A 17,358-nucleotide genomic window follows, 5' to 3' on the forward strand; every position below is an offset into this window, starting at 1 on the left:
TAATTGTGGAAGCAGTCACAGGATAATATAGGCTACATTATATAGCGGATTATACTGGGTTACAAAGAATTGCCTTCCCCGGAACAATGAAAGCAAAGAATATAGAATGGAAGTTGTTATGAAAATATCTTATTCACATTCAATTAAGAAATGTGCCTTGCGTTGCTCACAATAGGCTTTTCTTGCCTTTTCTAGATAATCACCTATTTTACATTGCCTTGTTTTTTGCAATTTAGATATTCAGTAAAGCATGCTTGGGGGAGAGGAGGGGGCTGAGCACTGACACTGAGTGGCTGCTTTTGCAGGGAGCTCCTGCTGTTGGGCACATAGACACAGACAGCTCTGCCGCTATAGACAGAGACAGCTCCGCCAGTCTAAGGCTGGACTCCACCACAGCCATCCTGTCATCCAGGGCTGTTGTTGCCACCTTGTCAAACACTTGGGAGGGTGTATGACACAATCTAATACAGCAAAAGACTGAGCAACCCAGGATACTTAGAGGAAGCCAGCACTATTCACCATGGCATCCAACTTCAATGATATTGTAAAGCAAGGCTATGTAAAAATCAGAAGCAAAAAGCTTGGGGTAAGTGACAATTCCACACTATTGGCTTTTTTTCTGCTGGTTGTAATGGATTGTGCTGTATAGTTTGTGTGACAGGCAGTACTGTACTATCTTTAGCTACTTCAGTGTATACTGTATGTTCCTTAGGGAGGGATGTGGAGTGTATGATTTGTGTACAGCAGGATGGAGATCATCTGCATTTATACAGAATTGCTCTGATATCCATGGGGGCAGAAAAGAAGATGTTCCCCGCATCTGGTGAATGTATATGTGGCTTCACCCGCTGTATGGATGGCTCTAACATTGCTTCCTAATGTCAAGCACAACAAACTGATTATCTGCTTTGGATTCAGAGGAATAACCTTGCCAGACACTTCTTAGATTTGCACTGTGTTGCTGTGGACATCAGTTCCTGAGTGGATTAAGCATAGTCTGAGGAATGTACCCACATGGGAGTTCAGTGGATAACAGACTGCTATTTGTTACCTTGCATTGTGAGGATTAACTGATGATGAAGAGTGGATTAACATTCTAAAAAGTAGAAAGGCTGCGGAATATTACAATTAAACCAAATATTTATAGAATTGAACATTGAGATGAATGTTATAACCTTTACCTTCACCCCCTTATCCCCTCCTCAACCCACTCAACTTCATGTTTGTCTGATCCTCAAAAGTGTGTGCATCACTGGTCACGCATGGGATAGTGCTATGGATAAAGTAGAAGAGAATATATATGCGCTACATACATATGTATGTGTATATGTATATATATCTATACATATATATACATTCACATGTATCTATACATTATATATATATATATATATAAAACATATATTGCGTTTATCTATATATACTTATATATATATACATATATATCTTTATTTATATTGTATATATATATATATATATATATATATAAAGACTCATATATATATATGTATATATTTTTTTATTATGTATACATATGTATAGATATATGCGAGTAAATATATATCTTTACATAGATATATTAGAGTATATATATATATATATATATATATATATATATAAAATATATATATTGATGAGTACATATATATATATATATATATATATATACACACACACACACACATATATAGGAGTATATGTGGATGTACATATATGTTCACATGTGTGTCACGCTTATATTGTTTTTTCGCTGTTGTTCTATGTGATATTCTAATGACCAAGAATTGTATACAAACCGTCTGTTTCCATTATAGTCATTGACTTAAACCGAGTACATAAACAATGGATGAGGGATGAACATGTTTTTCTGAACTGAAAAGGTAGACACTAGTGCTGTGATGGTTATCTTATCTTGGGCACATGGCTGAATGATTAAACATCAGAGTTGGGCTGTATGATGCCAACAGACAGGGAACAGCAGGCTGGAGGCATAGTCTAGCACCTGCGTTATCTAGAGAACTCCTGTCAAATAATGAATCGCGTCCCCAAACTGTGTCAGATAAGCCAGAGTCACTCAGAAAATGAAAATTCCTCAAGTAGCTTGGATCTTAACGGGATCTCTTATCACTAAAATGAATGATTTTAGCAGTGACATGGGGACTTGTCATACTGCACAAACTGCCTGTCTAGGATTTTTTGTGGTTATTTGGCACTGATTTGGCGTCTGAGCTGTTCATGTTGTCTATATTCACTGATTTTGTAAGAAACCTATTATGAGATTAGTGCTAGACTTTGGGTTTAATGTAACTGCTGTAAACCACTGTTATTGATAATTAAGGAGGTCCTCGCTAATTTTTCAAAAATCTTTACCCCAACTCATTACAATATGATTTTCTTCAATATTTTATTACTCATATAAATAACACCCATGAAAAAATCAAGAGTTCACCAAATTAGACCATTCTGATGATATATTATCACTTTAGATAATTTATCATCAGAATGGTCTAATTTGGTGAACTCTTGATTTTTTCATGGGTGTTATTTATATGAGTCATAAAATATTGAAGAAAATCATATTGTAATGAGTTGGGGTAAAGATTTTTGAAGAATTAACTGTTGCACACCAGTACCTACCTACAAATATTTCATTTGATCATTAACCCTTGTCTGGTACCATGGGGGCAATTTCACCCCGTGAAGTTTGGTACAACTAGTGTTTTTTTTTTCTTCGTACCAGACAAGCAATTATGTGGATATACTGTACTTAGAACATAAATATTGAATCAACAGTATGAAAATAATATGTAATAGATGCAAACAAACAGTTGACGATTTGTGACTGTGAGCACTGAGGTCGTTTAGAAGTGTCAGCTCTGGCCACTTCAGGCTGCTGATGATCATGGACCTTGATTCTAGGGACTTGGTCGATGCCTTTTTTGGCTTTTGGATGTGTTCAGTGAGATATGTGCTAGATTTATTCCTAAATTTACTCACTAACTTTTGGCTGTTTTGCTTTTTTTCACTCTATATTTTGGAGGCTTGTTTATTAGGGATGATCGAATACCTCAAATATTTGGCTTCGCGAATATCCGAAAAATAGGTCACCGCTATGTGAATATTCGATGCGCAATGTAAGTCTATGGGAAGCCCGAATAGTTCCGAATAGTTGTTATTCGGGTTTCCCATAGACTTACATTGCGCATCGAATATTCTTGAATAGTCGAATAGCGGCGATCTATTCGGCAAATATTCGCGAAGCCGAATATCTGAGGTATTCGATCACCCCTATTGTTTATTAAACTGTTAGAATGTTTACAAATTTTGACTTTGATCTAAACCATATATTGGCATTGTACGTTATTTCGACATGATGTCTTTTCAACCTATTTTTTAAGGAAATATAATAAAAGCATTCGATAATCATGGAAAAATGTCTAGAAAATGCAGTTAGTGCTGTGTAGAGGATGAGGAAAGTTTCCTCTACTTTCAGTGACTTAACGATGTATGTTTATTATAAAATACTGTTTCTAATCACCATTTCCTTCTATGAAAAATTATATGTCTAATTAATGATAATCTGTGAATAATCTAAGCCAATGGGGTAATAAAATTGGAAACCTGATTGAATGTTTTTAAGTGTTTATGTAGAGTGAATAATGGCCTAATCTGAATTATGAACCCGTGGCTGTCTCTGATAAATAATGCCTCCAGTGTACATTGGTGACCAACATTTGGGTTTATTTCTTTGTAAGAATAGGATTTGTCACTGATACTACAGAAAAAAATTCTACCAATATGCAAAGTACCTGACTGCAATTTTTTAATGTGTTATTGATTTTTCTAAATATTTACAAACCAGGAAAGTCAACTGAAGAATGAGATATTGCGCACCAAAATGTAATTAGCAACCCAAGGCTTGCACAATAAAATAGTACTATTTTTTTCCATAACTAGAACAAATAATGCCATGATAATGTGATGTATCTTAAATTTTTATTATTCAAGAGATTAATTTTTAAGACAAGCTAATCTTAAGCAGACGATTTTACGCTATGTCATACCAAGGAATGTAGGTGGCTAATGACATTTTAAATGTCAACGGGGCAATAAAAAGTCCTATAAGCTGAAGGCTTTTAATTAGCCCCAGACAGATATTCCTCCATTGAGACGGATATAATTTTTCTTACTATGTGCCTGTGAGCAATCCCAGCTAGAGATATACTGACCTATTGTAACACGTTAGATGGAAACTACATTACTGGATTCAGTGCTGTAAAATCAGCTGTGGAGTACACTCAGGGACGAGCTGATGACAGAATGAAGTGCATTATTTCATCTGCTGTGAAAATCAGTGACTCACAGGCCTTATTATTATAGGGATGAATCCTTTTTTTTCTCCCTTATGTCTTCCTTAATAGAAAAGATCACTCAGGTTAGAAAAAAAAATATATAATTTAGCGTCAAGACTCTATAGTGCTAAATGTGTAGGCTTAATGATGCCTCCTGTGTTACCTTTGAAGCTGTTTTGTCCTTTTCAAATTATGTGGGATTTCCCATCTATCTACGATTTGGAGGGGAATAAAAAAACAAGTTGCCAATAAAAAAAAAATCCCATTAACTGTCCTTTTTTATCTTAAAGGGGTGTTTCCATGAGAACATTAGGGCTTATGGCTATTAAAGAAGGATGTCCCCGTTGTATGAATCAGACTGAAGATCCACGAACAAGCAATGACTCTGTGTCTGGTAGACATGAGCCACTCTATATGTGTATATAAGCCACGCTGTACAAAGGGCTGGTAAAACGTAGTACAGTGTATTCCCCACTAGGTGGCAGCAAAGTAGTGAAGGAGAGACAAAGTCACACTGTAACAGAAAGGCAGCTGAAGTACAGCAGAGTAACTTCAGCAGGCAGTTCACAGGCAAACCACCAGGGGGCAATAGAGTAGTCAAACAATCAGGGTCTAGCCAGAAAAGTCAAGTCACTGCAAGGGGAGGATCAAAATCAAGTCAGAAAACAGAACCGAGTCAGAAGCCGGGAGATCAGGTATGCAGAGGGAAACACAAACAACAAATAAGAGCAGGAAGTCAGGGACCGGGACAGGCAACTGAATGGGGAAGGGTACAGGTCAGGGCACAGTACCAGGGAGGAAGGACAGATCAAGAACACTCACCAAAGGCAGTATACATGCTGTAAGGTAGAAATATCACTGGCACTGAACCATAGGTAGAGAGGTAAAATATAGTGTCCTGGGATCCAGAACAAGGCAAGAGAAGTTAACCCCTGACATGACCAGGCTAGAGCTCTGTATAAGTATAACCATAGCAGGGAAAAGCCGGCTTGCATCATAACAATATACTACTGAACAATCCTATACAGAGTGTCTCAGGGACCCTCAGATCACCACTGCGCTCAGCTTACTGGCATTTTAATATTTTCTATGGAAAAAGCTCTGAGCACTATGGGTGTATTTCGTCTGTTAAATCTTAAGTTTACAGATGATCTTCCAATTTAAGTCAATTAAACTACTTGTCCATGTATATTATAACCTCATTATCTTCAATAGGAAAGGCTGATTTTGTGCTGAGCAGCATAATGTAAGGGTTGAGACCCTAATTCCAGGGATGTGTCACTTATAAGGCTGTGTGCTATAGTTTTAATACAATCAGTGTTTTATCAGTAGGAGATTATCACTGCAGAACAAGGTCTCATGTGCAGGCCAGTCCAGCTGATCTGTGTTTGTGATAGTGTTAATGTTAATAATGCTAATAATACAGTGTTCAGAGGAATAGTTTGAGTTTCATATTGCACATAATCTCTTCTTCCAATAATTAGAATATAATTCAGTTGTAGATATAGCCACTCCATAATCCCCATATAAAAAGAAAAGCAACCACAGTATTTATAGGCTAAAAATGTAAACTTCATTCAAGCCAAAGAATTATTTATCAAAAAAGACAGACAAATATTAATATGCCTGAATAGAGCCAATAAAGGGAATGAGTGCTACCTACATGGTAGTAAGGAGGGGAAGAAACCCGCAGTAATGTGGGGAGGAGAGTGAGACTAAGGTAATAAATATCCAGCAGCCCCTAGGAGTCAGTCTTTATATACAGCACACAAAGACACCTATAGTGTGGTTTACTCCTAACAACATATGGCGAAACCCAGTAGTTACATACATTTTGTTATGGAGGTGGAGGAGAAAAAACATCAGCTGCTTACCCATATAGTAAAAGCTCACTTAGCTCCCCACATGCATAAAGTGACCCCTTCGATGGAAGTTGCTAATCAGTGATGTGGGCGGGGTTATACACAGCTCCGTATTCTGACCACTGCTACATCTACAGCAGAGAAAACAGGAATTCTATCAAAATTGCACCAAGCAGCCTAGTAAGTAACACATCACTGGAATCAGGATCTCTGCTCAGATTCCATAGAAAAAAATCTGCTGACAGTTTACCTTTAAAACAAAAGGTAAGATGTGCAATGGATCATTGCAACCTTTCAGTGCTAAGAGAGGGGTAAATGGATATAAAGAGGGCATTTCACTCATTCTGCACAATGGCTCAGTGGTTAGCACAGAAGTCTCGATGCATTGGGATCCAACGATGAATCCCACCGAGGACAACATCAGCAAGGAGTCTGTATGTTCTCACCGTGTATGTTCCTCTGGGTTCTCCGGTTTCCTCTCACACTCCAAAGACATATTGATAGGGAATTTAGATAGTGAGCCCCAATGGGGACAGGGATGATCGTGTCTATAAAGCGCTGTGGATTTAATAGTGCTATATAAGTGAGTAACATAAATACTGTAGATAGGGAGAAAATCAGAATCCTTCTTGAGATGTGAAATTACTCCAGAAATGAAGCAGTTTTAATGTATGAGAACTGAGGATGTCAGCACTATCCTAGACACACAGGCCCGCCAATCATCATTAATGGGATAGGCTCACCCACAAAAGTCCAAAACTAGGAGAAGGCTGTAAACTACATTACGGGGTCAGTGAAGCTGTTTTTTAACTAAAGATAGCAACTGATATTTTTCCAAGTCAAAGATGTTCATTATTTTTAATGATGGTTTGTTGGAGTCATTATCTCATTTCATAAATCTTTCTTATTGGATATCTGTTTGTAAAAACTCTAAGAACCCATTCATCAAATGTCTATCATGTCTGTATTTCTGTTCATGAGGTCCTAGAAATCTAGTATTAGTCAGTGCAGTTATATAAGCAGACATATTATTTCTTCGAATCAATATAGGGTTAATAAAGCATGAAAACGTATCCAACCTTTTGATTTATTTTTTCTTCCATATTTACACTTACATTTGATCAACATTTATGGTTTACAAATTAGAGAAAATATAGCTGAAATTGAGTTGGAAAAACAGAACTCTGACATAGAGCTTCCGAAAATCAATATTAATATAATCCAAGCACAATATGTACACAAATAAAGATATAGATGCTGACAATACAATCTATAATACAGCATTTCTCACAATATTTAAGAGTAATGTAAGATAAATAATGTAATGGAAGCCATCATTAAAAGCAACTCATAGGCTCCATGTACATATATGCACCCGCCATTGCTATTCCATCCAGTATTTTCTATGCTTTAGACCAGTGTAGTCAGACGTCCGAGGACACTTTGATGCAATATTTATTGATATGGCTCTCGGACAGGTCTAGGGAAAGACATCGGTCTGTCATACTGTTGTATGGTGTCAGGTTGGCATGCTTTGGTTGTATTTAAAGGGAACCTGTCAGGTGCAATATGTACCCAGAACCACGAGCAGTTCTGAGTGCAAATTGCTAATCCTTGCCTAAGGCGGGCTTTGCACACTACGACATCGCAGGTGCGATGTCGGTGGGGTCAAATTGAAAGTGACGCACATCCGGCATCGCATGCGACATCATAGTGTGTAAATCCTAGATGATACGATTAACGAGCGAAAAATCATCGTAATCGTATCATCGGTGCAGCGTCGGCATAATCCATAATTACGCTGACGCGATGGTCCGATGTTGTTCCTCGCTCCTGTGGCAGCACACATCGCTGTGTGTGAAGTCGCAGGAGCGAGGAACATCTCCTACCGGCGTCACCGCGGCTTCCGTAGGATATGCGGAAGGAAGGAGGTGGGTGGGATGTTTACATCCTGCTCATCTCCGCCCCTCCACCGCTATTGGCCACTTGTCATGTGACATCGCTATGACGCCGCACGACCCGCCCCCTTAGGAAGGAGGCGGGTCGCCGGCCAGAGCGACGGTCGCAGGGCAGGTGAGTGCATGTGAAGCTGGTGTAGCAATAATGTTCGCTACGCCAGCTATCACACGATATTGTACCTACAACGGGGGTGGGGACTATCGCGTGCGACATCGCAGCATCGGCTTGCGATGTCGCAATGTGCAAAGCCGCCCTAACCGTCCCTGTATACTTTAGCATACAGTAGATAAAGAGATCTTTAGAACAAGTATTTTTAAAGATCCTATATGAGATGCTAATGAGCAAGGGGACTAGTCGCAAGGTCGTTACTTCCTGCGCTCATTACGCCCTCTTAGCATGTTAGTATGCCCACAGGGGTGTGCTAGCATACTAATCAATGTCTACCGCCAGAGTCATCATCAGCAGTGACGTGCGTACCTGTGTCCATTGCTTTACCCTCAGATGCCGGGCAATGCGCATGATCAGGTCACCCCACTTCCGGTCATGTGCACTATGAAGCCGGGTGTATGTATCCTGGCTTCAGAGAGGTCTAGTGTGCATGATCGGAAGTGCCGGTGACGTTTGATCATGTGCACTGCCCGGTATCTGAGGCTGTAGCAACCTACAGGTACGTGCATCACTGCTGATGATGACACTGGGTAGTGGGCATTGAATAGCATATTAGCACACCCCTAAGGGCGTGCTACCATGCTAAGAGGGCGGAATAAGATCAAGAACTAACACCCTTGTGACTAGTCCCTGCACTCATTAGCATATCATATAGGATCTTTAGAAATACTTTTTCTAAAGATTATTTTATCTATGCTAGTGTATACAGGGACAATTAGGCAGAGATTATCAATATGCACCCAGAACTGTTCGTTTTTCTTGGTGCATATTGCACCTGACAGGTTCCCTTTAAAACACATCCAGTATCACACTGATCAATAAGCCTAATTTTAGAATGAAACTTCATGTTTTGTAAAAATAACTTTTCAGTAGTGTCATTATCATAAAGGCAGGATTTCCTTGACAACACCTATATATAGATTAAACAAGAGCCACCATTCACAATAAATAAAGGTGATAGCTCACCTCCTCGCCTTCTCTCTTGAAAGTGACCTCTGCACAGATTACACATCAGGCCTAGAAAACTCTCCCATATATGTCAATGATAATATTAAGCTTTTTTATTCCTTTGATCTATATAGCGAATGTAAATCATATATCAAAATGGAGCAGCTCAGAGAAGATGGTCACCACCATAAGCAGTCACAGATTATAGAATAAAAACTACAACCAAAAAATAAAAAGATATTAGAAAATCAGTATTTCATTTTGATTTGTTATAAAAAATGTGGGTGATTCACCCCATTTAAGCGGTACTAACTCTTCTTAACTACCGTATTAAGAAGTAACAAAAGAATAAATAAGAAAAGATTGTAAGCTCACCAATTGAGTGTCTAGGTGATCCAAGAGGAATTGGGTTTCCCATATGGATGATGATGTTTCAAGCAGTTTTCACATAGAAAAAATGGCACACAGTGGTAAGAGATAAGTTTCATGGTCAGACCATGAGTAAGGCAGCATAAGCTGAAACGTGTAGGTTTGAAGACATACCCTTTTATTGAGCTTTGTATCATTCAGTCAGGTTATGAGGATGCAAAATACTCAAATAAAATGAACGTTTTAAAGAATTTTTCATGAAACGCATCTCTTACTGCTGGATTTTTTCTATTTGTAATAAAAGAATGATCCATTAGTCACATAGTCATTCTCATTCTGGCATAACTGGCAAGTCCATGTATCAGCCAGAAAACCCATTGATTTCAGTAAACATATTGTAATGTTCTAGATCACCTGTGGCCACACTACGAGATTAACCCCTTAACGACCTTGGACGTACTGAGTACGTCATGGTGACATGGTGCTAAAGGACCCATGACGTACTCAGTACGTCCTGGCGAAATCGCGGTCCCGGAGCCCCGGGGAGTGAAATTTATTTACTTAAACGGTGGATTCGGGAAGGAGGGGACCTCTGCCTGACGTCAGGAGGGGTGGTGCCTCCTCCCCGAACCTACAGAGGCTGTGATTGGCTGACGAACGCCGCTCAGCCAATTACAGCCACTGTAATGTTCCAGCCATTGAAAATGGCTGGAACATTGAAATCCAGCCCTGATCAGTGCTGCTGTAGCACTGGCCATTGGCTGGAGCTGGGTGATCGATGCTTCACCTGCCCCCAGCTCTGATTGGAGAGACCGGTCTTGTGACCGCTCTCTCCAATCAATGTGGATCTGCGGCCTGTGACCGTCCCTGGAAGCCGAAGCTCTGCGGGTGCCCATCGGTAAGTTGCTGCCCCCGCTCGCCCGCCCCTGTCCCAGCCGCTCGCCCGCCCCTGTCCCAGCCGCTCGCCCGCCCCTGTCCCAGCCGCTCGCCCGCCCCTGTCCCAGCCGCTCGCCCGCCCCTGTCCCAGCCGCTCGCCCGCCCGCCCCTGTCCCAGCCGCTCGCCCGCCCCTGTCCCAGCTGCTCGCCCCTGTCTCCGATCGCCCCGCCGCCACGCTCGATTTACCGCTGTCCCCGCCGCCGCTCCGATCCACCGCTGTCCCGGCCGCCGCTCCGATCCACCGCTGTCCCGGCCGCCGCTCCGATCCACCGCTGTCCCGGCCGCCGCTCCGATCCACCGCTGTCCCGGCCGCCGCTCCGATCCACCGCTGTCCCGGCCGCCGCTCCGATCCACCGCTGTCCCGGCCGCCGCTCCGATCCACCGCTGTCCCGGCCGCCGCTCCGATCCACCGCTGTCCCCGCCGCCGCTCCGATCCACCGCTGTCCCGGCCGCCGCTCCGATCCACCGCTGTCCCGGCCGCCGCTCCGATCCACCGCTGTCCCGGCCGCCGCTCCGATCCACCGCTGTCCCGGCCGCCGCTCCGATCCACCGCTGTCCCGGCCGCCGCTCCGATCCACCGCTGTCCCGGCCGCCGCTCCGATCCACCGCTGTCCCGGCCGCCGCTCCGATCCACCGCTGTCCCGGCCGCCGCTCCGATCCACCGCTGTCCCGGCCGCCGCTCCGATCCACCGCTGTCCCGGCCGCCGCTCCGATCCACCGCTGTCCCGGCCGCCGCTCCGATCCACCGCTGTCCCGGCCGCCGCTCCGATCCACCGCTGTCCCGGCCGCCGCTCCGATCCACATGTGGGGGGAGGGTGGCTTGCAGTGCTCCACATGTGGGGGGAGGGTGGCTTGCAGTGCTCCACATGTGGGGGGAGGATGGCTTGCAGTGCTCCACATGTGGGGGGAGGATGGCTTGCAGTGCTCCACATGTGGGGGGGAGGGTGGCTTGCAGTGCTCCACATGTTGGGGGGAGGGTGGCTTGCAGCACATGTGGGGGGGGGAGGGTGGCTTGCAGCACATGTGGGGGGGGAGGGTGGCTTGCAGTGCTGCAAGCCACCCTCCCCCCACATGTGCTGCAAGCCACCCTCCCCCCCCCACATGTGCTGCAAGCCACCCTCCCCCCCCCCACATGTGCTGCAAGCCACCCTCCCCCCTCCCCCCTCCATGTTCTGGGGCCCCCCCTCCTCCATGAGCCATCTCTCTCTCCCATCAGACTCTGCCCCCCTCCCCGATCTGCTGCCTGCTCTCTCCCATCCTCTTCATCTACTGCCCCCTCTCACCCTCCTCAATCTGTTGCCTCCTTCATCTGCTGCCTCTTCTGTCTGCTGTGATCCTGCTGCCTAGATCCATCCTGTAAGGTAGGTATCCCCATCTCACCTCCCCCCCCCCCCATCCTCTGCCGCTCCTCCACCCGCTGCGCCATTTCCCATCATCCATCCGTTGCGCCCTTTCCCATCCTCTGCCGCTCCTCCATCCGCTGCGCCATTTTCCATCTTCCATCCGCTGCGCCCTTTCCCATCCTCTGCCGCTCCTCCATCCGCTGCGCACTTTCCCATCTTCCATCCGCTGCGCCCTTTCTCATCTGCCGCCCCGCCCTCTCGCATCGCATTATCCAGCGCAGTTGCTTGCTTCCAGACTGGAGTGGATGATGCGATGCGAGACTCGTGCATTGCTCTCACGTTTGGCACTGGTCTTAGTGGCAGGCGCTCATATTTTTTTTTTTTTTATTCATTTTTTTTTTTTTTTTACTGATGTCTGTATTTTTTATTTCGCCAAACTAATTTTTTTGTATGGGGGGGGGGGGTCTAGTTTCCAAAATGGGATCACATGTGGGGGAGCTCCATTGTTTAGGCACCTCAGGGGGTCTCCAAATGCAACATGGCGTCTGCTAATAATTCCAACCAATTTTACTGTGAAATGGCGCTCCTTCTCTTCTGAGCCCCGCCGTATGCCCAAACAATTGATTTCCACCACATATGAGGTATCGTCGTACTCAGGAGAAATTGCACAATACATTTTATGGTGCATTTTTTCCTGATACCCTTGTGAAAAAAAAGCTACCTGTTTGAAAAAACAATTTTGTGGTAAAAAAAATAATAAAATATTTTCACGGCTGAACATTACAAACGTTTGTGAAGCCTCCAGGGGTTCAAAGTGCTCACTAAATAGCTAGATAAATTCCATGAGGGGTCTAGTTTCCAAAATGGGATCACATGTGGGGGAGCTCCATTGTTTAGGCACTTCAGGGGGGTCTCCAAATGCAACATGGCGTCCGCTAATAATTCCAACCAATTTTGCTGTGAAATGGCGCTCCTTGCCTGCCGAGTCCTGCTGTGTGCCCAAACATTTGATTTCCACCACATATGGGGTATCTGCGTACTCAGGAGAAAATGCACAATACATTTTATGGTGCATTTTTTCCTGATACCGTTGTGATAAAAAAAGCTACCTGGTTGAAGCAACAGTTTTGTGGTAAAAAAAATTTTTTTTCTTTTCACGGCTCAACGTTATAAACTTCTGTGAAGCCCCCAGGGGATCAAAGTGCACATCAAACATCTAGAAAAAATATTTGAGGGGTCTAGTTTCCAAAATGGGGTCACTTGTGGGGGAGGTCCATTGTTTAGGCACCTCAGGGAGTCTTCAAACCCGACATGGCGTCCGCTAATGAGTGCAGCTAATTTTGCACTCAAAAATTCAAATGGCGCTCCTTGCCTTCCGAGTCCTGCCGTGTGCCCAAACATTTGATTTCCACCACATATGGCGTATCTGCGTACTCAGGAGAAAATGCACAATACATTTTATGGTGCATTTTTTCCTGATACCGTTGTGATAAAAAAAGCTACCTGGTTGAAGCAACAGTTTTGTGGTAAAAAAAATTTTTTTTCTTTTCACGGCTCAATGTTATAAACTTCTGTGAAGCCCCCAGGGGTTCAAAGTGCACATCAAACATCTAGAAAAAATATTTGAGGGGTCTAGTTTCCAAAATGGGGTCACTTGTGGGGGAGCTACATTGTTTAGGCACCTCAGGGAGTCTTCAAACCCGACATGGCGTCCGCTAATGAGTGCAGCTAATTTTGCGTTCAAAAATTCAAATGGTGCTCCTTGCCTTCCGAGTCCTGCCGTGTGCCCAAACATTTGATTTCCACCACATATGAGGTATCTGCGTACTCAGGAGAAAATGCACAATACATTTTATGATGCATTTTTCCTGATACCCTTGTGAAAATACTAATTTTTATGGCTAAAGTAACATTTTTGTGTTAAAAAAGTAAAATTTTCATTTTTTCGTCTACATTGCTTTGGTTGCTGTGAAGCTCCTAAAGGGTTAATAAACTTCTTGGATGTGGTTTTGAGCAGAGTGAGGGGTGCAGATTTTAGAATGGGGTCACTTTTGGGTATTTTCTGTCGCCTAGGTTTCTCAAATCACTCCAAATGTGATGTGGTACCTAAAAAATTTTTTTATGTAAATTTTGTTGGAAAAATGAGAAATTGCTGATGAACTTTGAACCCTTCTAACTTCCTAACGGAATTTTTTTTTTTTTCAAAAATTGCGCTGGTGTAAAGCAGACAAGTGGGAAATGTTATTTAGTAACTATTTTGTGTGACCTATCTCTCAGATTTATGGGCATAAAATTTCAAATTTTGAAAATTGCGAAATTTTCAAAATTTTCGCCAAATTTCCGAAATTTTCACAAATTAACGCAAAACATATCGGCCTAAATTTACTACTGACATGAAGCACAATATGTCACGAAAAAACAATCTCAGAATCGCCAGGATCCGTTGAAGTGTTCCAGAGTTATAACCTGTCAAAGTGACACTGGTCAAAATTGCAAAAAATGGCCGGGTCTTTAAGGTGAAAACAGGCTGGGGGCTGAAGGGGTTAAATACTTGCTGCTGGGCTTCATTGCAAATTAAAGCAGATCTTTGGGGGTCCTAACAATGGGACAAGGTGCCATCAACATTTTTTGAACAAAAGAGTTTAGATTTTTTTGTAACTGTAGGTATGGCTTGTGATGGACAAGTACTACCATGGTCAGGTGCTCGGTACTTGTAACGAGTAGTTGGAACCTTGGATAGGTGCGATTCGAGTACCCAATTATAATGGTGGTCAGTGGGGAACTTGAGTATTATTCCTGGAAAATCTTCAGGAAAAATGCTTGCGTTCCCCATTAACTTCTATTATACTCGGTACTCGAGTCGTGCCCATCCGAGCATCCAACTGCTCGTTATGAGTACCAGGCACCCAAGCATGGCAATGCTCGCTCATCACTATTCATTACTATTAGAATCTCTTCTGCTTTGTAAGGGGGTGGTCGAGCCCCCGGGAGAAGAAACCCCCCCAGAAGATATAACATGTTTCTAAAACGTGGTTATTAATCTTTATAGTGTGTTATAAGGGTGTATTAGAGTTTTATGCATATTGTAATGTATAAGATGTAGCAGAGTACAGAATGTTACTATGTAGAGGTGTAGCAGTATTGAAGATGTAATGTACAGTATGTGTATTGGTAAAAGGTGTAATGTTATGTAGTATGTAATGTATAATGCGTAATAAGGTATTAGTGTTATAGGTGCACGTGAAAAGTTAAATCTGCCCGGTGACAGACAGGTGACAGTTGAGATTCTAGGATTAACCAATAGGGAAAGAGCTACTGCTGAGGGAGAGAAATGGTTGCTGTGGGAACGTCAGTTAGGGCCTAGCCTGTGACAGGAACAGATGTCTGGTCTGAGGAGGAGCCGAGCCGCATGCTATGGGTGACCTGTAACAGGAGAGGAGACCAAGAGCCACGAAAGTGAGATTCTGCCCAGAGAAAAGAGACATCTACAATACAGAGTGACTGGAGCCGAGTCTGAATCCACTGAGTAAGTGAGTGACCAAGAGACTGATCCCTGAGGGAGACGCTCAGCAGTACGGCCCTTAATGGTTTATGGCTCAAGAAGGGACAGACCTAGAAGAAACAGTGCATGAGTCAAATAGATAGTCCTGGGTGGCAGATCCAGAAATGTCAGGAGACGATTAGCCTGGTCTGGCCATATTGGCACAATCTCTACAGGAGAGGAATATGACGCGAAGCCGCAGAGAGGATGGAGCGACTCTAGAGGACTGTCATGTCAGGTGGAGCTGGGTGGTGGGGAATTGCTCAGCCTTATGTGGAAGTATAAGGACATATGAGAATGAACTTGCTGTAGGAATATGTCTGGAGCTACTCTTTAATACATATGAAATGTCCAAGAAGCAATGTGCCCACTTTTGTGTGTATAGTGTTATCATCAGTCATCTGTTCATTAAAGATTTTGTGTTCATAAAGAAGTTGTGGTTTACTCTCTGGAACTGTGCACCATCTGGTCCTGGCCGGCCAAAGCCATTGGCAACATGCGGCCTGCAAAGGTGTATCGCTCCTGTAGTGAACCACACACCCAGCCAGGACCCCCATTTTCATGTAGCGTGCCGGGGTGCAGCAGACAATTACCTCGCCCACGACTACCACACCGCGCCACGTTACAACTTTACTGCTACCAGATTTATATTGTAAAAGATTGTCAGAACTTTGATCATGGCTATTTAATGTCCTCTACCTCTGCAGATTGCATGTGTAAAAAATAAAGTCTCTTAATAAGCAATATAAATCAGTATTACTATAAAAGACTTAGAAAACCTTATTATAAATTCTACAAGAAAAAGTCAAATTGAGATCTGATGTCAGAGATCCATATGTTATTGCGATTGACAGCGTCAATCTGATTTTCCATGTAAACTAGACATTGGCCATCAGTACATTAATTTTCAGTATGTTCAATGTATCGTTATATTGAATAGAGGGAGTTTATGCTGGAAATTGGTCAATGCAACAGATTTCAACATGAAAATTAAAATCTTAATATATTGCAGTGTTTCCCAATCCTAGCTTTATGTATATGTAAATATCTTTTAAATTTCGATTTTACTTCCTGTAAATAAGTTATTAAACAGTGTGACTCTAGATTTATTCAAACACTGGCATCATAAGCCTAAGCATTGTATTATTAATGGCTTACATTATGTAAAATCACTAACATCTTTTCACAGAAAAAATAAGTCTTTGGCATGCAGTTTATCTGAAGAGTTTTAAATATTTAGTTTGCATAGATATAGTGAGATTATTATGTACGTAAGTAAATAATACCATCCAAACTTCATGTTCGGTTTCCAGAACTTGAGACTATATGACAAAATATTTTTAAGCTGAAGTTTTATTTTGCTGTTTTCATTGTTCATCTGGGGTCATTTTCACATATCAGTGCCTTCAATAAAGAACTGAAGCCCTGCCTTCAAGTAAAAATATCGTAGTCAATATATACAAGAATAAAACTTAGCTTTAAAGGGGTGGTTCACTAGTTAGTATTCATAGGCACATCGGTTTCTCTCAAATACCTTGTGTTGCTAATAGTGCCTGTGAGTGGCGCTATTGTAGTCCACTCATCCACTTCGCGTGACCCCCGGGCTCTGTGACCTCTAATGTCCAGTGATGTCCCATCGACTTCCAGTTGACCTGACATCACACCGGCCGGCCCCAGTCTTCCTGAGTGACTAGACTTTGGACGGAGTTTCACTGCTCAGCACAGACCAGCGTTACAGCCCAGCATCTCCCTGCTCTCTCCTTCACTGCAGAGCGCTGCAAGCAGGAGCGATGCTGGGCTGTAATAAGTGGAGAAATGCCGCCCATAGCCCAGTCCCTCAAGAAGACTGAGTCCAGCTGCCATGATGTCAAGTCAACAG

At 42.9% G+C, this 17,358-nt stretch overlaps 1 protein-coding gene across 1 annotated transcript in view; it reads left to right on the forward strand.

Moving 5' to 3' along the window:
• The first annotated feature begins 335 nt into the window (after positions 1-335).
• DOK6 (docking protein 6) overlaps positions 336-17,358 on the forward strand; it is an 802,283-nt gene continuing 785,260 nt past the window's right edge. Inside the window, exon 1 of the mRNA XM_075316414.1 lies at positions 336-586. Within this exon, the coding sequence (XP_075172529.1) occupies positions 521-586 (66 nt within the window). The 5' untranslated portion in view covers positions 336-520. The remainder of the gene's footprint in view (positions 587-17,358) is intronic.

Source organism: Anomaloglossus baeobatrachus, chromosome 6 (genome assembly GCF_048569485.1).
Source record: "Anomaloglossus baeobatrachus isolate aAnoBae1 chromosome 6, aAnoBae1.hap1, whole genome shotgun sequence".
In the NCBI taxonomy this organism is placed as follows: domain Eukaryota; kingdom Metazoa; phylum Chordata; class Amphibia; order Anura; family Aromobatidae; genus Anomaloglossus; species Anomaloglossus baeobatrachus.